This window comes from Macrotis lagotis, chromosome 7 (genome assembly GCF_037893015.1).
Source record: "Macrotis lagotis isolate mMagLag1 chromosome 7, bilby.v1.9.chrom.fasta, whole genome shotgun sequence".
NCBI classification, from domain to species: domain Eukaryota; kingdom Metazoa; phylum Chordata; class Mammalia; order Peramelemorphia; family Peramelidae; genus Macrotis; species Macrotis lagotis.
The window spans coordinates 1,985,208-2,006,006 of record NC_133664.1 but is presented as its reverse complement, the minus strand read 5'-3'; the positions used below and the strand labels follow the sequence as shown (position 1 = coordinate 2,006,006).

General features: G+C 52.2%; 1 protein-coding gene across 4 annotated transcripts in view; it reads right to left on the bottom strand.

Annotated features, from left to right (window-relative positions):
* The window catches only part of NXPH1 (neurexophilin 1), a 215,697-nt gene extending 198,330 nt beyond the window's left edge, over positions 1-17,367 (bottom strand). For 2 of the 4 annotated variants that reach the window (XM_074195032.1, XM_074195033.1), the window contains exon 1: positions 17,138-17,367. In XM_074195032.1, coding sequence (XP_074051133.1) covers positions 17,138-17,191 — 54 coding nt within the window. In that variant the 5' untranslated portion in view covers positions 17,192-17,367. Of the gene's footprint in view, positions 1-1,012; positions 1,519-13,218; positions 13,336-17,137 lie in introns of those variants that run through there. The other 2 variants (XR_012470248.1, XM_074195034.1) reach the window with 2 other exon arrangements.
* Positions 17,368-20,799: the final 3,432 nt, after the last annotated feature.

The window sequence follows — 20,799 nt, the reverse complement described above, 5'->3', positions numbered from 1 at the left end:
TATTTCAGAGGACAGGGAAGAACATGTATTCTGGGAAGGTCTGGCATTTTAAAAAGTTCAAAGTTGACTAAGCTGAGTGCCCATTCTATAAATAAATCCACAATGAAGTGCAGAAAGGTTTATTTCTGATTTCTTATTTCACAAACTAGGAACGAGGCATAAAAATATTGGGTCATAAAATGCTTCAAAAGTAGATTACTAGAAACTAATAGAAGCCATGATTATCTATTGAGCCAATGATGGGTCAAACAGCATTTGGAATTCTTGCAGAGAATATGAATCTGACCTTCATGTAGACCATTTACAGAAAGCAATTTTATTTACATTTTTAAATCCACATAAAGGTGAAAGATGATACTGCTGCAAAATGGAACATTTAATTTTTTGCCCCAAGGCATTACTAAGCTCTCCCAAGGTCAAATGTAGTACAGGACTGAAATGAAGCCAGACTCTCCCCCCATCTGCTGTCCATGCGCAGGCTCACTGCATCCACCTATTGGAAACGCTAAGGCTCTCTTTCTATTCTCAAGAGCAAAAAGAGTCCCTAACACCAACAGAATTCACTGTGAAATAACTGAAAAAAAACTTGCCTTTTTTCATCTTCCCCAGTCCTGCCAGGGATGGTGCTTAATCCCAGTTTCTCAAATGCAACTCATGGAATCTGAGATTTAGACCAGGAAGAGTCCTTGGAGACCAACTTCTCCAACCCTGCCCCTCTCCCCATAGAGAAACTGAGGCACAGAGAAAGGGAGTTAGTTGCCCTGGGCAAAAAGCCAGTTCAGTGACAAAGCTGGAACTCAAACCCAGATACCTCTCACGGCAAACCTAGTGCACACTTCACTAGACCACCCTACCTCTTAAGAATACATTAGAGGAGAGGATTAATTATGCCAAATGATTATTCAGTTCAAGGCTTAATTTGGGGGGGTTGCCTTTTAGTTTTCTGAATGGGGGGTAGTGGGAGGGACAGATTGGTAAAAATATATCACTGTTTTTTTTTTCTTAAGTCTCTATTAGGCATAATGTTGGTGAAGCTGTAAACTGATGCAACCATTCTGGAGGACAATTTGGAAATGTTTCCAAAAGGCAATAAAACTGTGCATACCCTTTGATCCAGTTATACCGCTGGAGGTAGGATACTAGAGATCATAAAAAGGGGGAAAGAACCCACAAATACAAAACTGTTGCTAGCAGCTCTTTTTTATAGTGGTAAAGAATCAGAAATTGAGGGGATGGCCATCCATTGGGGAATGGTCGAAAAAATTGTGAAATATGAATGTGTTGGAATATTACTGTTCTGTAAGAAATTGTGGGTGGCCAGACTTGAAAAATACTTGGAAAGACTATGATTAACTGAAGCCGAGTGTCACCAGGACAACATTGTACATGTTCACAGCATCGTTGTGTGATCATCAACTATGATTGACTTAGCTCCTCTCAGCAATATGATGATCAAAGACGATTCCAAAGACCTGTGATGGAAAGTGCCATACGCCTCCAGAGAAAGAAGGATGGATTCTGAAAGCAAACCAAAGCAGACTAGCTTTACTTCAATATTGTTTCCCTTTTTGTGATTTTACCTTTGTTCTAATTCTTCTTTCACAACATGATGAATACAGAAACAGGACATTATTGTACATGGATGGGCCTATTTCAGACAACCTGCTATTTTAGGGCAGGAGAGGGAAGAGTGGGAGGGAAAAAACTTTACAAAAATGAATGTTGAAAACTATCTTTATAGATAATTGGACAAATAAAAAATAAAGAAGAAAAAAATTTAAAAATAAAATGCTCAGAAAAAAAGATAACATTAGGTAAAATATGATCATTGTGATCCTTGAAATATAATGTCTAATATTGTAATTGTAATGTTAGAACTCTAATATGGGATCACTTAGGCTAAGTGGTCCTAATAACTATAAATATATAAACCAATGCCAGACAGCTTGAACTTTTCCATTGTCCTGCTTCATTTTGACCCTAGGGCAAGACGGTCAACATCGTTTCTGATTGGTGAGACTCCAGAATGCCAAGAGAAGCTTCAAGCCATGCCTGTTCCTGGAATCCAGAACCTCTCTGCCCAAGACTACTGAGGAATTTCTCCATTATGTCTGATTCAGAACCACCACCTTACCCTACATCTGGCATCTCTTACCTGTTCTCAACCAAATCCATTTTGAAGATATAAAAGTTTTTTGCTTAGACCCCTACTCTAAGTATGTACCTCTGCTGAGATCTTGGCCACTGTCCATGTCTCCCTCTCCCTTGAGCTGGGTGAATTTCTTTGTCTGCAGGGCTGAACCACTGTCTGTCTGCATTGCCACATTGGGTGAGTAGGCTTTTATTTTTCTTTCTGTTTGCTCTGCCAAATAACAGTAAGTTCATGCTTGAATGACCTTCCCAATTTCTTGTGAATCCCTGACCCTGAGTCTGCTTTAACCTGATCCATGAGGCCAAATACAAGACTTTTGTTTAATCCTGACAATGTTCTAATGGAAACTGGTGACAGTGTTACAGGTTACATAGATTATTATTAAATTTTAGTTTGTTACATCAGTCCATATGACTCTATAGTTTATATCCTTGAAAAGACCATGGGATGTGATTTGCCCTTTTGTATCTGGGAGTTTGATAGTGAAGGCCCTTCTCAATTTACCAACAAGAGAGGAGAACTTCTGTCTACCCCTATTGATTTCCAACCCCTCTCTTCCTCATACTTAACAGGAAAGTCCAGGTGTTCTAAACTGTTTTCAACCAGCTAAGAGAAATATGCTGGTGCTCTGTTGGTAGCCCAGACTCAGACATTCGCTAATTTACAGACTCATCCATTAGGTCAATAGATATAACTTTATAAAGAGATAATGGTCCAGATGCCACCAGCAGGGGACACCATTAGGTCCATTAATTTCCAAACTACATGGAAAGAATAAAACTACTCAGAAGGCAGTCTGGCACCAAACAAGACTCCTTAGGCCAGGATGAGGTAGTGTCCAATGAACTATCCTGCAGACTCCTCATCATGAAGGGAAGTGTGGTATTGGCAATGACCTCAAAGACAATACCTGAACCCATTCTAACCATAGCACTCTCTATGAAGATACATAAATGCTGAGTCTGAGCTTTCTCAACAAATTGGGATACCTAACTAGTCCATGCCCAGGTGAGTCAGGAGAGAACTCCTTCCTGCCAGTCTGGTTTCAGAGGGCTTCTGAATCAAGATGAGGATAGATCACTTTGAAAAGAGAATTCAGAATGGAAGCAAAAGGGTAGACGAGAAGGTCTTAATTCACTCCTCCTGTACTGGATGCTATTAGGTTTATAGTCAACATCGAAGTCTAAGAATCAAAATGCCTTGTCCAAAATGCCTATATCCTAAGATGGTCAATGTAAACGAAAGAATCCTTGAGTGGAAATCTTAATTGTGCATTTCAAGGAATAAAGGTAACTGTTGAGGATGGAAATATATATAAAAATAACTTGCCCACTTAATAGTTAAACTGAGATTGAAAAGATTGAAAAGATACCCAGGGAGAGCACTAACCAAAGATAAGACCTGCTCAAGACTCTTGCTATGAAGATTCAAGTAGGGGTCTAGTCACAGACTACTGGTGCATCTCTTTGACCAAAGAATATGGAAAGTGGGGTTCTTCCTTTGCTGGACCAACAATGAATCAGATCCAAAGCTTATGGCCTTCTTGACTGATCATGTGACTGCCAAACGAGTTGAGGGCTGCAGGAAAAAAATATAAGGCATTGTAGCTCCAGAATAGAGTGAGTCCTTGCTAGAAGCTCCCTACACCTGGATCAGAAACCTCTGACTTCAAATCGCAATGTTTCTTTGCCTCTAATCTGCCTGCACCTTTTGTCCTGAAAACTACAACAAATTGTCCCACCCAGCATCCTTCAAAGCAACAGTGAGAGAAGCCCTTACTCGGCAGTAGCTGTGGAGCAAAAAGGTCCCCCTTCTCCTTTGTTCTGTTCATCTCTGAAAACTCTCGAGAACTATTTTCTCTTCTCCAGGCTGTTTCTGATTTTACTTCCATTTCAAAGCAGGGGAACAACAGGATCTTCCCTGGCCCTATGCCCATTCCTGCCTAGACAGGTGGTGGCCTTTTCCTGGCACTTCCCGTACTTTTTAGCCATACGTCTTCCTGGCTTCTCTCTCTAATTGCTATTCTTTTGAGGCAATGCTAAAAATAAGACAAACTGATCTTGGTGGCAGATGTGTAACTGGTCACACACAAACTAGTCAATGACAAGGACATTTGTACAAGGATACAAACATCCAGTGCCATTTGAATCACTTTTTCCCATTCTCCACTTGGGAGGGTGTCTCCAGTCCTCAAAAACTCAATCGGTGCTTCTGCTTATCTGACAACACCAGGTCTTCAATTGACCATATGTTCAGTCACAGACCAACTCTTACTGAAGTCTGTTTATCAATCCTGGCTTGTTAAATGCAAACAAGTGAAAAAAAATTAAGCATTAACACTATTCAGCTATATATTCTGATGAAGTGGCCAACATGTCTGCTTGTACCTCTGCATTCATAGTTATTAAACCAAAAATATAAAAACAGAAAAATACTGCACTGATTATCACAAATAATTGACTGCAAGATGGGGGACTGGAGAGAAAAAAAGTCAGAGATAAAGGTATCTTTCTTTGTAAGACTATATATAAGTGATGGAATCCTGATATGAAATTCTGGAATAAATGACCAAAAGAGAACTGTTCCTCTTGAGAGCTACAGTCAATGCCTCATTCCCTGAGCCTGAGAACCACTTCTAACCCATGGTGAAACAAATGCTTAGCCTTCTGCAAAGAAGCCTCAGAATCAAACCTGGGATTAATTATGACATTTTCATTTATCCCTCTCCTTCTCCTAGACATAACAATGTAGACAAAATCAGGTAAAATTTATCCTGTTATTTCAAGGTTTGACTCTGAATTGCTGAAATGGCCCCTGTCTGTCTGCAGCAAGTTCCTAAGGCAGCTTACTGTCTACTTGGACCATGAAAATTTCACAGTGAAGTTTTTAAGTAAGATAACATGTGAATATTCTAGATAAATCTAGAAGATTAAAAAAAATAAACACACTTTGGAAAAGCCACCAAGAGAAGGTTTTGCCTTCCTTCTCTCAAGTTCAACCCAAGGACTTCATAGTTTTTTAAACTGTACAGAGAGAGAGAGAAATCTTTTGAGGGGGAAGACCCAAGATGAGGCCAGCTTAAAAAGTGAGGAGAGCATTCCCCAGGAACTGGGCTCCAGGGAGAGGGGAACAAGGGACTGGTTCATGGTTGTTGATGTAATTCTACTCTTCAGAAATACAAAGGATCATGTCATTTCATCCCTATGGACCTCCATCAAGTAGTCCACACTTTTTACAGATTTCATCGACCATAATGAAAAACTACTGTCTTTTCCTCCACTACAAATGATCTCTGCTCACATCAGCACTGTCTGATGCTAAAGAATATACTGAGCAAAGAAAGAGATTTCCCATCTTTGGACTAGATAATGAAACTGAATGGAGGCAGGCTTGCTGCAGACTTTTTTGCTCATGACCTCATTTGGAACCCAATGTATCTGTCGGCCTCACATATGCAGCTTTCCTCTACAGTTGATAACTTGGGTGTTCCCTGGATTCTTACCATCAGCTCCCCAACAGGCAAGAAGCATAAAAGAAGCCATTGTAGAAGCAGACACTCTGAGCAGCTGGTCAGACTACAAAGCCTGGCTATAAATTTCCATTGCACTGTCAAACGGACTTGAGACACAATCCGATATCTGCCGTCATCGTTTACAACTATTGATTGTTCACCTAACTTGGCTTTATATTCTTCCTGCTTTAAGGAGATGCAATATTTTTCAAGGACTTCCCACACTGAGAATGAGACTGCAGATGTAAAGCAGGCCATTAATTTTATCCAAGCTGCTTTATATACCTGTGGGTCCCAACCTCAATTCTGCTACCAGGGAGCAGAGATTGAAAAGGGGGGCTCTGTTAGCAGGTTTGGATGGAGAACCTCCTGGGCAAGGAGCAATAATCAGTTACTTCTTTGATTATTGTCCAGCCACTCCTGTCATTGGGGATGCCATCACCTTCCTGCATCCTGCACTGAGTGGAAGCCACAGAAGCATGACATCCAACTCAGGTTCAAAGCAAAGTCAGCAGCCAGAAGGAAGGAGGAATCTCAAACCATCACTCCCTGAGCATAGCATTTGAGGAACACCACCCTAATCCTCTTTCTTGGGATTCCCTAGATCCAAGTGAAGGGGGAAAACAAATAAAGAGACAAGTAAAAGGTATTTTCTATCAATGGACAACAAATTTTATGATCTAGAAAAAAATTCCCTCCAGAATTTCTATATTCATCCCTGAGAAGACAATAAGACATCAGATAGCAGAGTCACTTTCAGGATCTCTTGGGGGTTTTTCCAATTGTTAATAAAATTCTTATTTGCCAGTATTTGCATCAGCTTAATTTCATCACCCTTTTGACCAGGGCTGCATCTTACATTACTAGCAAGTGGGGAAGTAAAGAGAAGGGGAAAGAGGAGAAGGCAAGGGAGAGGAGGGGAATAAGAAAGTAACACTTCTAGTTACCTCTTTCTGCTGAGACAGATGTATTTGAAGGCAGCTTTTTGCAGAACCCTGCTAATGGAGACACTGGCCTATGCTTGTAAGTCAGCTCAGGTTTATAAATGTCTCTCTACCTTCCATACAACCCTTCTCCTCCTGGAGGCAACAACTAAGGTCAGACTGCAGCCATATTCCTTTACCTTGGACACTATAATGTCAAGGACTCTCAAAGCTGGCAGTGAGTGACCTTAGAAGAGAACACAGAATATTGGAAGGGGCCTAAGACATCATCTAGTCCAAGCTTTCTTTAATGGAAGAGTTATTATGCAAGAAGGATAAATAGAAAAGACATTTCTTTGAAAAGTAAAATAAAAACAAAGAAAATCAGTGAGACTTCAATAGAAGCACTTCCTTGAGTTATCTTTATTAGTGTGTTATATTAATTAAATGACCAATCCTCCTATTGAAGATTGCTACAGAAAACTAATGGACTTTAATGACAACCCCTCTAAAGGGAGCAGGGGAAAGGGATGGTTCACTACTGGTATTGTGTTGGCAAGTTTCCCTGACATTAAAGACAAAACAGAGGGACACTTCACAATCAGCTGGAAAAGGTTAGGTTGCTTGGCAAAGGCAAACAGATGTATTTCCATTATCATTTGTCATTTCCAAAATCCCCACGCTTTGCTTCTCTCTGTATCATTTGTTTTCTTCTAATCACTATTGAAGTTGATACTTTAGGATAATGTATCGTGTCAGAAAAGGCCCCAAAAGAGAATGCTTTCATTTCATGGACACTCCCTAAAAAAAGGAACTTTATCTGGACTGTTTAGCTAAGGCAGCTCAGACACACTCCAACAGAGAAGAGAGGGAAACTGCCTTCAGGAAGCACATCCTGACCTAATCTTAAATAACTGTCAGACTAGAGGTCAGTCTCCCCCAAAGAATGTGTGTCCTTCCACACACTAGCAGCTCCCCATAGGCATCATTCCCTTGACCTGAGACAGGGCAGAAAGGAGTTCACCACTAGACAGCAGCAGAAGCACAGAGATCCCAGGATTAGGGAGATTTTGAAAAAAGGAGAAAAGCAAAAGGAAAGTCCCTACAGCCTAGTGCAGGGAGACCTGATTCAACTCAGGAGGAGTCTGAATAGAGAAAAGGCTAGAAAAAAGCTTCTCTTGCTAGTAAAACTAAATGGAGAAAGAGGCCAGTCATGGAATGGAGAGCTCCAGTCTGAGGCCTTAAGGAAGGAGGCAAATCTAAGGCCTTCATTAACCCTTCCCCACACACACACACACACCTAGAAGTCAGGAAATCAAATCGAACAAATAAGAGGAAGGGAGAAGAAAGGGTTTGTTCCTGGTTTTTCCCTGCTCCTTGCTCTGCTCTGGCTTCTCTCCTGTTCTGTCTGCTGGAATCCCTCAGCTCAGCCTGGTCTGAGCCCACTATTGACTAAAGCCTGCCATTTATCCGAGTTTGGGAGTATGAGGGGGTGTGGGAGCAGCGGGACTGCAGATCAATGGTGGCTACTTCTTTTGAATCCTGAGTCCAGTGGGCAGCCCCCTCAGGCCGCCACTGTTTTGGCCCACATGTCGCCCTTTGACTTCCTGAAGTGAGCCCCTTAATCTCCTCCCCGACGCTCTCTTTCCAGATCCTGAAAGCCCAGGGGCAGCGACTGAGGAGCCACTGGCAGGGGGCAGGGGATGACACAAAGTCACTGGGGTGTGGTCCTCAAGAACTGGACCCCAGGGACTGCTGAGAGCGACTGGAGGGGAAGGGACAAGTCCCGTGTACAGTGCGTATTAGTTGACTGGCCCCGACTCGAGCCGCAGATCTAATGATGATAAATCAAATCGACTTTGCCCTGGCTCCCTGCGGAGGCCACGGAGCCACAGGGAATCATGAGAGCTGCGCCCCCATCTGTCTACATTAACAGGGAGCTAGGCACTTCCGATAGCCAGGGGATCGATTTTCCTCGCCCGACTCCTCGTGAATAATCGCTGCCCTTTGTGAAATTCATAATAATTAGTCCAAGCCTCTCCCCCTCGCACCCCTCTCCCCGGGAGGCTGGAGCCCGGAGATCGCCCGGGGACCCTTGGAGGGGTTCAGCTCCAGGCTAGCCCAGTCCCCGAGCTTGGAGGAAGCGAGCGGGGCGCGAAGTCTGACGGGATCCGAGGGGGAAGGGATCAGCAACGGCCAGCCCTGCCCACAGAGGGGCGGCCGAGGACCGAAGGACCAAAAGGGCTGGGGGGGTTGCGGCCTCCCCTAAAAGCAAGCCCCGGGAGCGTCCCCGGAGGGCCAGCGGCCCTGAGACCGCTTCTGACCAGTCCGGCTGGAGCCCAGCCTAGGGAGAGGCCTGGGGTGGCGGGAGTTAAGGGGCGGGCGCCCCAAGGGACACGTCCAGGGGAACAGGCCTTCTGCGGGGGGGGGGGGGGCAGAAATACGAGGTGCTACTGCGATTACTGAGAAGTAATTCCCTTCGGGCCCCTCGCGGAGCGGCTTCTGTCGGCCTCTGAGTTTCGGGGAGTCAGGCCCAGCGCACGGCAGCCACTGAGGAGCCTGACACTGTGAGGTCTGCCCGGGGATGCACTCCCAGGGTTCCAGGGTCTAGAAGGGGATCGAGGCCCGGGCAGGACTGGGAAAGAGAGGGAGAAAAGCTTCCTGCCGCGCCGGCCAGTGGCTGCTTCTGCCTCCCCCACCCCCAAGGCTGCGAGGGCTTCCGAGGCAGCGGCTGGAGCGCGGGTCAGGGCCCGGGGAAGTGTCTCTGGCCGTGGCGCTGAACGAGCGACTCCCGGCCCCGCACTGCTCGGGTCGTCCCCGGCTTCCAGAGGCTTCCATGCGAAGCCAGGAGAGGAGAAGCGGCGGGCGGGCGCTGTCCGCCGTCCTGAACGGGCGCTGTCCGCCGTCCTGAACGGGAGCCGGCGCGCTAAGGCTTCAGCCTGCCCCGACCGAGCTCTCTGCGCCTCGCCTCCAGCGGCTCATCGCAACCTGGGCGCCCAGAACTTTAGATCCCATATGAGTCACGGCAGGTTCAGGAAAGAACAGACTCCTCTGCGTTATCTGCTGCCCAAAGGGAGCCTGGAAGAGGGTCCAGGATGGCGATAGGGCACCCGCCTGTTCGGAAGCCTTCCTCCAAACGCAGGCGGACATTGCGGGACCCCAGAAGGAAATGTGTCGGGCCAGTCGACTGTCCTGGGGGAGGCTGAGGCTCCGGTCCTCTGACTGGTCCATCCCTAAGCCCGGGGGCGAATATTGGCTAGTCAGATGGCTTTCTGCTCGCCCCCAAGAAAGTCTCCCCTCCCTAAGGCTACCCGAAAGTTCAAAAATAGCTTTAAGACTTCAGTGAAGGCTTGGTTTCAGCGGGCAGTGCACAGAACATGGGGACCCGGCTCGGGGCCCCGAAGTTCTCTCCCTGCCTTAGCGCGCCAGACCACGTCTCTCCCATCCCTGACTCTGGGAAGCCTGGGGGAGGAATTCGGGAGTGGAAGCGGGGTGAAAGGCAAACTTGAACCTGGCTAGCCTGGGGGAAAGAAGGAAGACGAAGGGGATGGCGCAAAACCCAGCCCGGAGAGACGCAACGAGAAGCTGGTTTCTAAGGAAACCCTGTGCCTGACTAAGCTGCTATTTGACTGTGAAAAAAAAAATAAATACAAAAGGAAAAATCATTCATTCTCTCTCTCTCTCTCTCTCTCTCTCTCTCTCTCTCTCTCTCTCTCTCTCTCTCTCTCTCTCCCTTCCTCTTTCCCTCCTTTCCTCCTTTCTCTACTTCCTTTCCTCTATCTCCCTTCTCTCCCTCTCCTTCTTCCTCTCCTTCTCCCTCTCTTTCTCCCACTTCCCACTCCCTCTCTCCCCACTTCGATTTAAAGTTTCTATGATTCAGAGTGGTCTCCGGTTTCGAGTGCAGAAATTGGGTGAATTGGAGTTGGGGAAGGATAGCAGGCACAGCTGAAAAAGGGGACCTGAGACCTCCATAAAAGAGGTGTGACCTCTCTGTGAGCTCCCCAGCAGCCGGATTTCTCTGAAGCCGACCCCTGAAGTCCAGTGTTCTTTCTACCCAATTCCATGAGTATGCCCCTCCAAAAACTTCGGGCACTTGTTTACAGACACGGTGGTTGTGTTTACAGACAGAAGCTGAGAGAGGATGTAGCCTGTTAAAGCCTCAGCCAACCCCTGCAGGTGTCAGTACACAAACTTGGGAAGCCTTTGCCCCTGCTCCCGGATTTCTTTCCCTCCTCCCCCCACCCCCACGAGCCGCCTATTTCTCCATCCTTCCTCACTTCCTCCACTCCTGCTCCCTACATGCCTCACTGTCCCTTGATCTCGCCATTCAACCGGGTCCCTTTCTCAGTCTCTCTTTCGGGCCATCAGGCTGGGGAGGTCCGGGGTCGAGAATAGAGAGGGGGCGCACCATGCCCGGACCGCCTTGGGAATCTGCCAAGCCAGGTCTCCTGTCGGAGGGCTCCTCCGCCCTCCCAGACTCGCTGGCATAGACAGCAATTGAGATTGGCGATCTTTTCAGCTAGGGCCTGGCATTTCCTCCCATCAGGCTGACAGAGCCAACTCCGGAAATTGCCGGTAATATTCATCTGGGGAGCACTTTCATTAAACGTAATTCATTCGACTTTCACTATAAATTGAGTGACATCCTTACAGCGGAACCTTTTTATCCTTGATTAAGTGCTCGCCAAGCTTTGGTTTTTCTCTTTATTGTCACATTCCTTCAAGCAGAGTCGTCAACATGCCAATCTGCCGCATCAAAACGCGGGCGCCGTGTTTACAAAGCACCCGAGAGCTGTTTAATGCTGACTTACAGCGAGAACTCGTGGGGAGCAGAGAAATCACCCCGGGGCCCTGCCACCAAGGCTGCCAAGGCCCTGCGAGAGGCACCGGACAGGGGGAGCTCACCCAGGGCAGTCTCTCCCCCCCCCCCCCCCGCCCCGGGATGAACAGAAGCCCAGAGCTCTGGGCCATTCAGATGGGGCTGCTTCTAATGCATGAATGCAAGGAGCCCAGTTCGGCTCCCTCTGGGTCGGAATTCATTGTCCGGGAACTGCCTTCGACTCCACAGTGGGAAAGTGGAGAGTTCCAAAGCCCTCCTCGAGCCAGTTAGTGAACAGAAAGCGCGCTCACTAACACACACACACACACACACACACACACACACACACACACACCCCTTTCCAGATGGTATCAAGAAATCCCGGCCCAGATTCGACCTTCTGACAAAACTCAACTAACAGAAAGACACAAGAGTAACCCAGCTCGAGCAAAACTAACAGACTGGATCCCATTCCAAAAAAGAGAGGAAAGGAAAGCGGGAGTTCCAGGGACGAGCCTTTCAAGGGAGCCAATTCTTACTGAACCTCGGAGAGCGCCCAAACGTTTTGAACCTGAAAGCGCTGACGACCACACCCTCCTGATGTCTGTCCCTTTGACAGATTCGGTCTTTTCTTTCTCCCTCTCCTTCCTTAAGATCAAAGACGCTAAAGACAGAAAATTGCTTATTGGACAAAGCAACACCCAAATGCTTTCATCACCAAAGTGCCTTTTGGAAAATACTGTAGACCGTTGTTATTACTGGACAATGCTGCCAATGTCTGTGGTCGGCAGAACATCTCCCCTCACGTACAAAAGTAGGCCACGGGCCCAAATCACAAAAATCAGCAGATTGCCTTCCCTACCACCTGATCTATTTTGCACCACCACAACACTTTCATTAAGGGGGACATTGCTGTCAAAAATTCAAAGTCAAATAGAAATCAAACCAGCACAGACTGGGGCTGAGAACTTCATGGTTTGTTTGGGGTTTTTTTTTAAGGAAAAAACAACCTGCCCTTCAGAAAGGCTTCCTGAAGCCATCTTCCTCCCCAAAGCCTCTGCACTTTCCCCTTCTCCATCCCCTGGAGGAGGAGGAGGAGGCTAGGCTCCAAATGAAAGCATTCTCAGCTACTGGGCCATGGCCAGACTGAGTCTGCGGAATCCCTGGGGTTCCTATCTGATTCCATAGAAAGTTTATTTTCTGCTCCCTTCCCCAGGAAAGTATTTGGTCTCCCAATTGTTCGTTTGAGCCAGACCCCGAGATCCAAATAGCATATTTCCTAGGAGTTCTTAAGCCTGAGATAGATCCCCTCCTAAATTCAGAGTTGTAAAGAGGCAGTGCATGGCTGTCTGTATCCACTGTGCCCCTGACCTTTTCAGTCTGACTTAGAGAACTGGCCTTATTGGGGAAATCACCCGATGACAAAGAGGTGTGGTCCGGTAGGGATTCTTTTTTGTCCTTTTCAAGGACAAAAAAAAATTAAAAACTCGTCAAAGTCATTCTCTTTATAAATAAAAAATAAACTCCTTGATTTTAAACACTGATAAACAGTCTAATCTGTAGTCATTGAAATGTATAATAACCCAGACTAAAGAGATAAGTCATCCTTGCCAACCCCTCCCAACTCTGCTCTCTCTTTCTCAGCTTCCCCTTTCCCCCCACAGAGCAAGCAGCTTGGCAGGATGTGGTTCATGAAGGAGAAAACATGGAATTATTATCTTTCCCAGTCCCTCAAAGCTCAGAGATCCCTTATAACATTTGGTGAGAAATCACTGGATAAATCGCCTCCTCCAAATCTCAGTTCTTTCCTCACCTTATTTGTCAGAAGTTCCATTCGATTGATATTAGAGGCAGATTTCTAGAGATTTTGACTAGATGTTGCCTGCTTTCATCAGTCACGGGAGGTTCCCCCGGGGTTTCATTCTTCTCCCTGTGGGCATTTAATATACCCCCAAAGGAGGCTATCTCAGTAACAAGGGACACATTTTCTGTAGGTCTTTCAACCAAGTAACTTTTTCTGCCCCTGTTGTCGGGGGCTGCTTCCTAGACTTCTAGATGGGAGAGGATTCACTCCCAAACTATATTCCTCCAGCATCTCTAAGGAAATGAGTCCCTTGTTGTTCTGGACCTGCCAGAGGGGGAAATAACTCCAGTTAAGATCTCCGCTTCTCTAGGCCAGGAACCATATCTTTCTCCCTTTCTCCAGGAAAAAGGGGGGAGAAAGCACCTGTCTGCTTATTCTCTTAAGGTAGCTATGGCTATCAGGTCACTAGCAAAGGTTCCAGAGAGCATCGAGTCCTGGGGGGGGGGGGGGGGAAGAACGCTGCTTTTCCTGGGAGGTTTCCCAAAGCTGGACACTTCCAGATCCCCACCAAAGACTGCTAAATACCTAAGAGCACCTGGGAGCACCTGGCTGAGCTACCTGCTTGCGTTTTTTTACCTTCACTCCCAGGTGCTGTAAGACCGATGGCCCCTTCACTTCCTGGAGAAAACGAATCTTGCTTGGATGATGCAGGCCCACTCCTCTGGACCTTCCTAACTGCGGCTTCTCTCCTTAAATACTTTGTTTGTAGGGCAAATGCACAGCTGTCACCTGGCCCTCCTCCCGAGAGTCCTTACATCTTGGGCCCAAGAAACCCATCGCACTCACTCGGAGGGCTCAGCAGAGAGCTGACCCGAGGGGGCAGAGAGGTGAGAACAAAGGGCTGGCGTCAACAGAGCAAACTGAGGCTAGACGGGCAGGAAGGGAGCCTTCCCCCCATGGGCCTTTCTCTTCAGCGAGCACACGGTCTTTAAATCCATCCCTACCCTGACAACTTGTGACGCGTGTAGGGCTGCATCAGTTTAGCCCACGAACGAAGCAAGCTGGGCGGAGAGCAGCCCCCCGTTTCCCGGCTCCCGTCCCCCGGCTCCCCGTGCCCCGGTCCCCCGTGCCCCGGCTCCCCGGCTTCCTGGCTGGCCTCGCAGCAGCGGCTCCTGGCAGGGCTATGCCTTGCCTCCCACAGCATGCCTTTCTTGGGGTGGAATTGGAAAGAGTCCGAGGAAAAGGCTTCCTCTCCGGTCCTTCCAGAGCGCAGAGGAGCCCTGGAGGACGGGAGGCGTGGGGGCGTGGGGGCAACCTCCGGACAGAAGCCGGGTCTACAAGGCCTCCCGAGAGCCGCCTAGCGCTCTTCCCGAGAAGATCGCCCCAGAGCGATCGGACAGACGGACTGACAGACAGACAGACGGACGGCCGCCGCCGCCGCCGCCGGGCCACAGTCCTCATTACAGTCAAGAAAGTTGGCTTTCGACCCCTGCTCAGGGTCGAGGCGGGGCCCAGGCGGGGGCACGAGTTGCAAAGAATGAGAGAGAAAACCGGAGGCCCAACAGTCGGCCACCCAGTCACCCTGGCCCTCCAACAGTAGAGCGGGGCGCGCAGCGCACATACACACACATAGTCTCTCTCTGTCTCTGTCTCTCTGTGTCTGTCTGTCTCTCTCTGTGTCTCTCTTTCTCTGTCTCTGTCTGTCTGTCTGTCTCTCTCCTTCTCTCTCTCTTTCTCTCTCTGTCTCTCTCTGTCTCTCTGTCTCTCTCTCTCTCTCTCTCTCTCTCTCTGTCTCTCTGTCTGTCTGTCTGTCTCTCTCTCCCTGTCCCCCACCCCCACCCCCCCACCCCCTTCCAGCAGTGGTTATATAGTTCACTTCGGGGATTGGTTTCGAGATATCGGGAAATGGCCTCTTTCTTGGCGGTGCTAAAAAGCATTCAGGTAATGAAGCCTGGGAGGGAGCGCTAATTGGATCCGCCTAATTTGCTCCTGGAATGGGGCTCCCAAGCTCCCCGTTTACAATTAAAGGAGAAGGGGGAAGGGCGATGGCATTGGGACCTCCGAAGGCAGCGGTGGGAGCCGGGCTGTGGGGCTCCGGATGGGGGAGGGAGCTCAGCTGCACACGCGCGCACACGCGGACACACACGCACACACACAAACACATGCAGACACACAAACACCCAACACACACACACACACACACACACACACACACACACACACACACACACACACAGCTCACTCTCTGCTGCAGTCCTCTTTCTACTCTGGACGGCCCTTGGCCAAGACTGCTCAGAGGCAGAGCCCACCCCGTCCGAGAGCAGCTAGTCTTCCTTTCCCAGAAGGCCGGTGTAGACGGGCGGGCTGCTTCCCTGCCTGGGAGACCTTGGCGGCCTCTGGCTAGCGGAGTCCCCCCGCCCCCGCCCCCGAGCCTGTTTGCTTGCCTTCCTGCCCCTCCCGTGGCACGCTTCCCTTTCTCTCGGGCCTCTCTCCCTGGGCTCGCTGCCCTCCCGCTGCCCTCCCTCTGTCCGTCCCCCTCCTCCACCACCCCTGGCACACGCTTCTTTTATTCCCAGCTGCCTAGAGGGCTCTTCTGCCAGGTTAGGGGGTGGAGTGGGGGGTCGGAACAGTAGAATGACGGAACCTCGAAGAGTTGCCCGCACGGGAGGCATTCAGCGGCTCTGGGGGGAACAAGAGCGAGGGGGAGCCGCCTACTCTGGTGCCCTTGCTCACGGACCATCCTTCCTTCACCTGTTTGCCCCGGAGGTGTCCAGAACCCAAGAGGCTGACACACAGCGCCCTCTGGCGGCCCTGAGCCTGCACAGACGGAGGAAAATGCGGTCTTGGGTGGACGTGGGGGAGGGGGGTTAGTCTCACCCTAGTAACCTCTGATAGAATCTCTGTCTCGGTCTCGGTCTCGGTCTCTCTCTCTGTCTCTGTCTCTGTGTCTGTCTCTCTGTCTGTCTCTGTCTCTGTCTCTGTCTCTCTGCCTGTCTCTCTGTCTCCTCTCTATCTCTGTCTCTGTCTCTGTCTCTCTGTCTCTCTGTGTCCCTCTCTCCCTCCCTTTCTCCCTCAGCCTCAGAGTGCCGACCTGGCCCGAGCCCCGTCCCAGCTTCAGCTGTAGTTCCAGGAGGCGGCACGTCGAGGCTGCTGCCACTGAGCAGGGAGGGCTCCCCGCCGTCACCAGGCCCGGGCCAAAGGGGCCCTGAGGTGCCCTCCTAACTTAGGACCAAGGAGCCCAGCCGTGACGAGAGCGGAGGATCGAGCCCTGTTGAACCCCCTTCTGTGAGTCGGGACCTCGCAGAATCCAGAGCCCTGACAGGCGGCCAGAAGCAGGGGCGCAGCACGCAAGGCTGTAGAAGGGGCGAACCTCTTCCCCAGACGGTCCAAACTGCCAGCTGTGCCCCTTGCCCCGGCGCCCAGATGGGGGGGCCTCTCCACAGCGTGAGGAGGAGAAGGAAAGGGAAGAGGAAGCGGGGAGCCGCGGGGAGCCGCGGGGAGCCGCGGGGAGCCGCGGGGAGCCGCGGGCCTGGGGTTTCTGGCTAAGCTCGCGGGTGCGGGTGACCCCGCTTGAACGCACGCTCACGCTAGGCGAGCCCTTCAACTTGGAGAAAGTGCCCCCCGCCGGAACTCTCCGAGCCGCCAGCCAGGCGCAAGGGCTCGGGCTCCGTTGGATGGCCTGTGCCCGGAACTGGCGGAGCCCCCTGGCCTCTCGGCAGCGCGTCTCCCAGGCGCGGGCACACACGCATGTGGATGGCGGATGGGGCTCGGGGCCCCTCGGAGGGCATGGGGGAGAGGGAGGGACCCTCGGAAACGGAGCGGAGGCGGGCGGCCGCCTTGGCCTGAGCCTTCCTCCGGAGCCCCCCGGCTCCCCCGAGGCCCCGCTCCCCGCTGCCGGCTAGAAGGGCCGAGCCCGGGCGACACTCACCAGGTAGAGAGTCGGCTGCCAGAGGAGAAGGACGTACCAGTAGGCAGGCGGCATCCTCCCCGCCTCAAACTTCCTCGCCTTCGCCTGCGCTGAGTCTCGGTTGCCCCCAGAACATAGATTCCCCCCGAGGTCCACTTCACAGACGGAGGAGAGCGCTCAGCAGCCTAAACAGAAACGAAACGACACAGCCCATGACCAGGCGCCGGGCGAGGCCACGAGGAGAGGCGGCACCCCCCCCACCCCGACCGGGCAGGGGGCGAGCCGGGGGGGGGGGGGCTGCCAGGGCCCCTCGCGCCCGGCGCCCGCCCCAGCAGAGGGGCGGCGCGCGGATGCCCAGGAGCCGCCAACGTGCCTTTCCTTCGGCTTCGGAGCAGACAGGGCGACTCGGGCGCAAGGCGGCAGCTGGCTCCCCCGGGCGAGCCCCGCCAGTCCCTCTCCGCGCACACAGCGGCCGCGAGACCGCTCGGGAGGGGGCCGGGGAGGCCAGGGGCACAGGAACGAAGGGGGGAGGGGGAGGGAGGGAGGGAAGGAAAGTGGAGAAGAGAGAAGCAGGGAGGGCCAGGAGGGAGGGAGACGAGACGAGAGAGATGGGGAGAGAGAGAGAGAGAGAGAGAGAGAGAGAGAGAGAGAGAGAGAGAGAGAGAGAGAGAGACGGAGAGATGGAGAGATGGAGAGAGAGAGAGATGGAGAGATGGACAGAGAGAGAGACGGAGAGATGGACAGAGAGAGAGATGGAGAGATGGAGAGATGGAGAGATGGAGAGATGGAGAGATGGAGAGAGAGAGAGAGAGAGAGAGAGAGAGAGAGAGAGAGAGAGAGAAGGCACCAGCTTTTCCAGACCTAGGGGGAGGGGGGAGGTCGTGAGATTTGCATATAGAAAACTGTGGAGAAATCAGTGCACACACGACCTCTCTCTCTCTCTCTCTCTCACACACACACACACACACACACACACACATGCACACACACGCGCGCGCGCGCACACACACACACGCACACACACACACGCACACACACACACCCCACAGGTTCAGCATCCACTTTCTTAACCGCCCGTCGCTAACTTCTGGCGCAGCTCTAGGGGGTGGGGGAGCTGGGGGTCGCCCCAGATGCCCGTTTCTTTCTCCCAGGACCCTCTCCACCTCCCTTTCCCCCCTCCCGGCTTCTCCGTCCCAACCTCCGGACTAGAAGGGAGGGAGCGGGGGGGGGGGGGGCGGAGAAGAGAAGGACAGAGCAGAGGAGGCGGGCGGGCCCCCTGGCACGTACCGCACCGAGCAGAGGGGGGAGGCTCCATGGAGACTAGAGTCACAGGGGTCGAGGCCGGGGGCTGGGCCGGCGGGTCCCCGGCGGGCGCTTCGCCTCCATGCCTGAGCAGAGGCGGGAGGCTTCTCCGGACTTGCCCAGGCTGCGAGGACGCTGGGTGTCAGCCGCGGCTGCGAACGCCTCCCGTGCCCGCACCCAGGGGTGGGCTCAGTGCAAGGAAGCCCGAGGCCGCCCCGATGCCGGCTGCCTTCACATCGCAGGAGCCTGGAGAGTGCGGGGGGCGGCAGGGTGCAAGGCGGCGAGAGGAGGCTCCGGCCCAGCCCCGAGCTCCGGGACCTAGCCCAGCAGGGTCCGGGCCCCTCCAGGACGTGCACCGGGAGGGGGACGCCTTGTCCGCGGCGGCGGGCGCGGGGAGGAGGAGCCCGAGCAGCCGCCTCCCGGCTTTCGCTGCTGCTCGTCTCTCCCGGCTGGAAACCAGTGGCGCTGGGGGGGGGGGGGGGGGGGGGCGGCACAAGGGGAGGAGGAGGGGGAGGTGGCCAGCCGGCTGGGCGGCAACTTCCCAGGCCGAGCCTGATGTGGGGGAGGAGAGGCAGAGCGCGACTTGAGGCTGGGGGGCGGGGGGCGGAGGCGGGGGAAGGGGGGGGTCTCCCGGAAGCTGCGAGGTGCCCGGCCCACCTCTGGGCCCCGCGCCAGCGTTTCGGGCCGCCCCGTCGCCAGCCGTCACCTAAGAGGGGGGCCGCCCCTCACCTTCCAGCCGCCTAGCAGAAGGCGGTTGGGCTCCATGGACGGGGCGGGACCCTGGGGCTCGGCTCCCTAGCCCGTTCCGCCCCGGGGCCCCGGAGTCCCAGAGCCAGGGAGGCCGGGGCGGGGGGGGGGGGGGGGGCCGTCCAAGGCTAATTCGGGAGCCCTGGGCCCTAGAAGGCCCGCGGAGCTAGCTGGCCTGCCTCGGGCTGGGGGCGGGGCAGGGTTGGTTGGAGGGCTTTGTTGGACCCCGAAAGGAGAAAGGGGGCGTCTAAGCCGGGAGAGGGCAGGACGCGCGCTGTCTGCGGCCTCTGTCTCTGCACTCCCTCATGCCTCTCACTTTCCTCCTCCTCCCTGCTTTCCTTCTCCTTCCCTCTTTCGCCGTCTTCCTTTCACCTCCTAACTTCCTCTCTGTCCCGTGAAGCCTTCAGAAGGCAGCTTACCCGCCCCTTCCCCCCTTCCCTCCTGCTCTTACTCGGACCCTCCAGGAGCAGCATCGACCCCTTCCTCGGGGGCTTCTCCAGGCCCCAGGGCCGCGGCTGGCCCTCCCTCCTCCCTTGCCGCCCAGTGCAACCCGCGTGCTAGCCAGTGTGCTTTCACCCTTGTCCGTCATCGAGACAATGGGGGTCGGGGGAGCCCGCGCTCCACGGGCCAGGCGCCCCGAGAGTTCTGCTGGCACCTGCCCGGGACTGTCCAAGGGCCACCCCGGGGTGCCAAGCCAGCAGCCTTCCTCCGGAGCAGGATCCGCGACCACTCCCTAAACAGCCTGGGCACTTGGGCTGGCTCAGACACCATTCAGACCTCCGGGTCAAAGAAAAAGGGGCAACCCCCCTGGCTGCTTGCCCAGCCTCCCCCGACCTCCCGAAAAGCTGCGCCTGCCGCGCTGCGCTGCCATGAGCCTTCCACCTCCTGGGTGGAAGCATCTGCCTGAGCCCCTGCCAGCACTGGGGGGCGGGGGAGTGCTATTGAAGAGAGGGTACATTTGTTTTCCCGGGCCAGATTTACCAAAATTTCCATCCTCGAGGGGAAAAATGTAGTATTTTGATCCCCCCCCCGTGAGGTGGAAGCCCCTGGAGGATGCGGACTGCTTAATTTCCATAACAGGCATTTCCTAAAGGATTTGTGTTAATTTTACAAAGGAAGAAACTGAGTTTTCAAAAGGAGAAATGGCCTGTGTAAATTCACCCTGGGAGTAAATAAGAGTCCCACCCAATCTAGGAATCTCCAATCCAGCTGCCTCTGCCTTGCTTTAACTCTTAGAATGTAGGGGGAGCTGCTGAGGGAGCCCTAAACATCTTCAATGATTCCCCAGGAGAAAATAAAAAATCCTCTGCCTGGCAAACAATGCCCCCCCAAATCTAGGTAGAACCTGTCTCCCTATGCTCATTACCCCTAAACTCTCACCTCCTTACTTCCCTGTTTTTGTTGTCATTCTGTTTCAGTCCTTTCCACCTCTTCATGGTCCCATTTGGAGTTTCTTGGCAAAGATACTGGGGGAGTTTGCCATTTCCTTCTCCGGATCATTTTGCAGTTATGGAACCTGCCCAGGGTCACACAGCTAGCAAGGATCTGAGGCCAGATTTAAATTCAAAATGGTCTTCCTGATTCCCTGCCCTGTACACCATCCACTGCCCCCCTGCTGTTACTTAGTAGTAGTC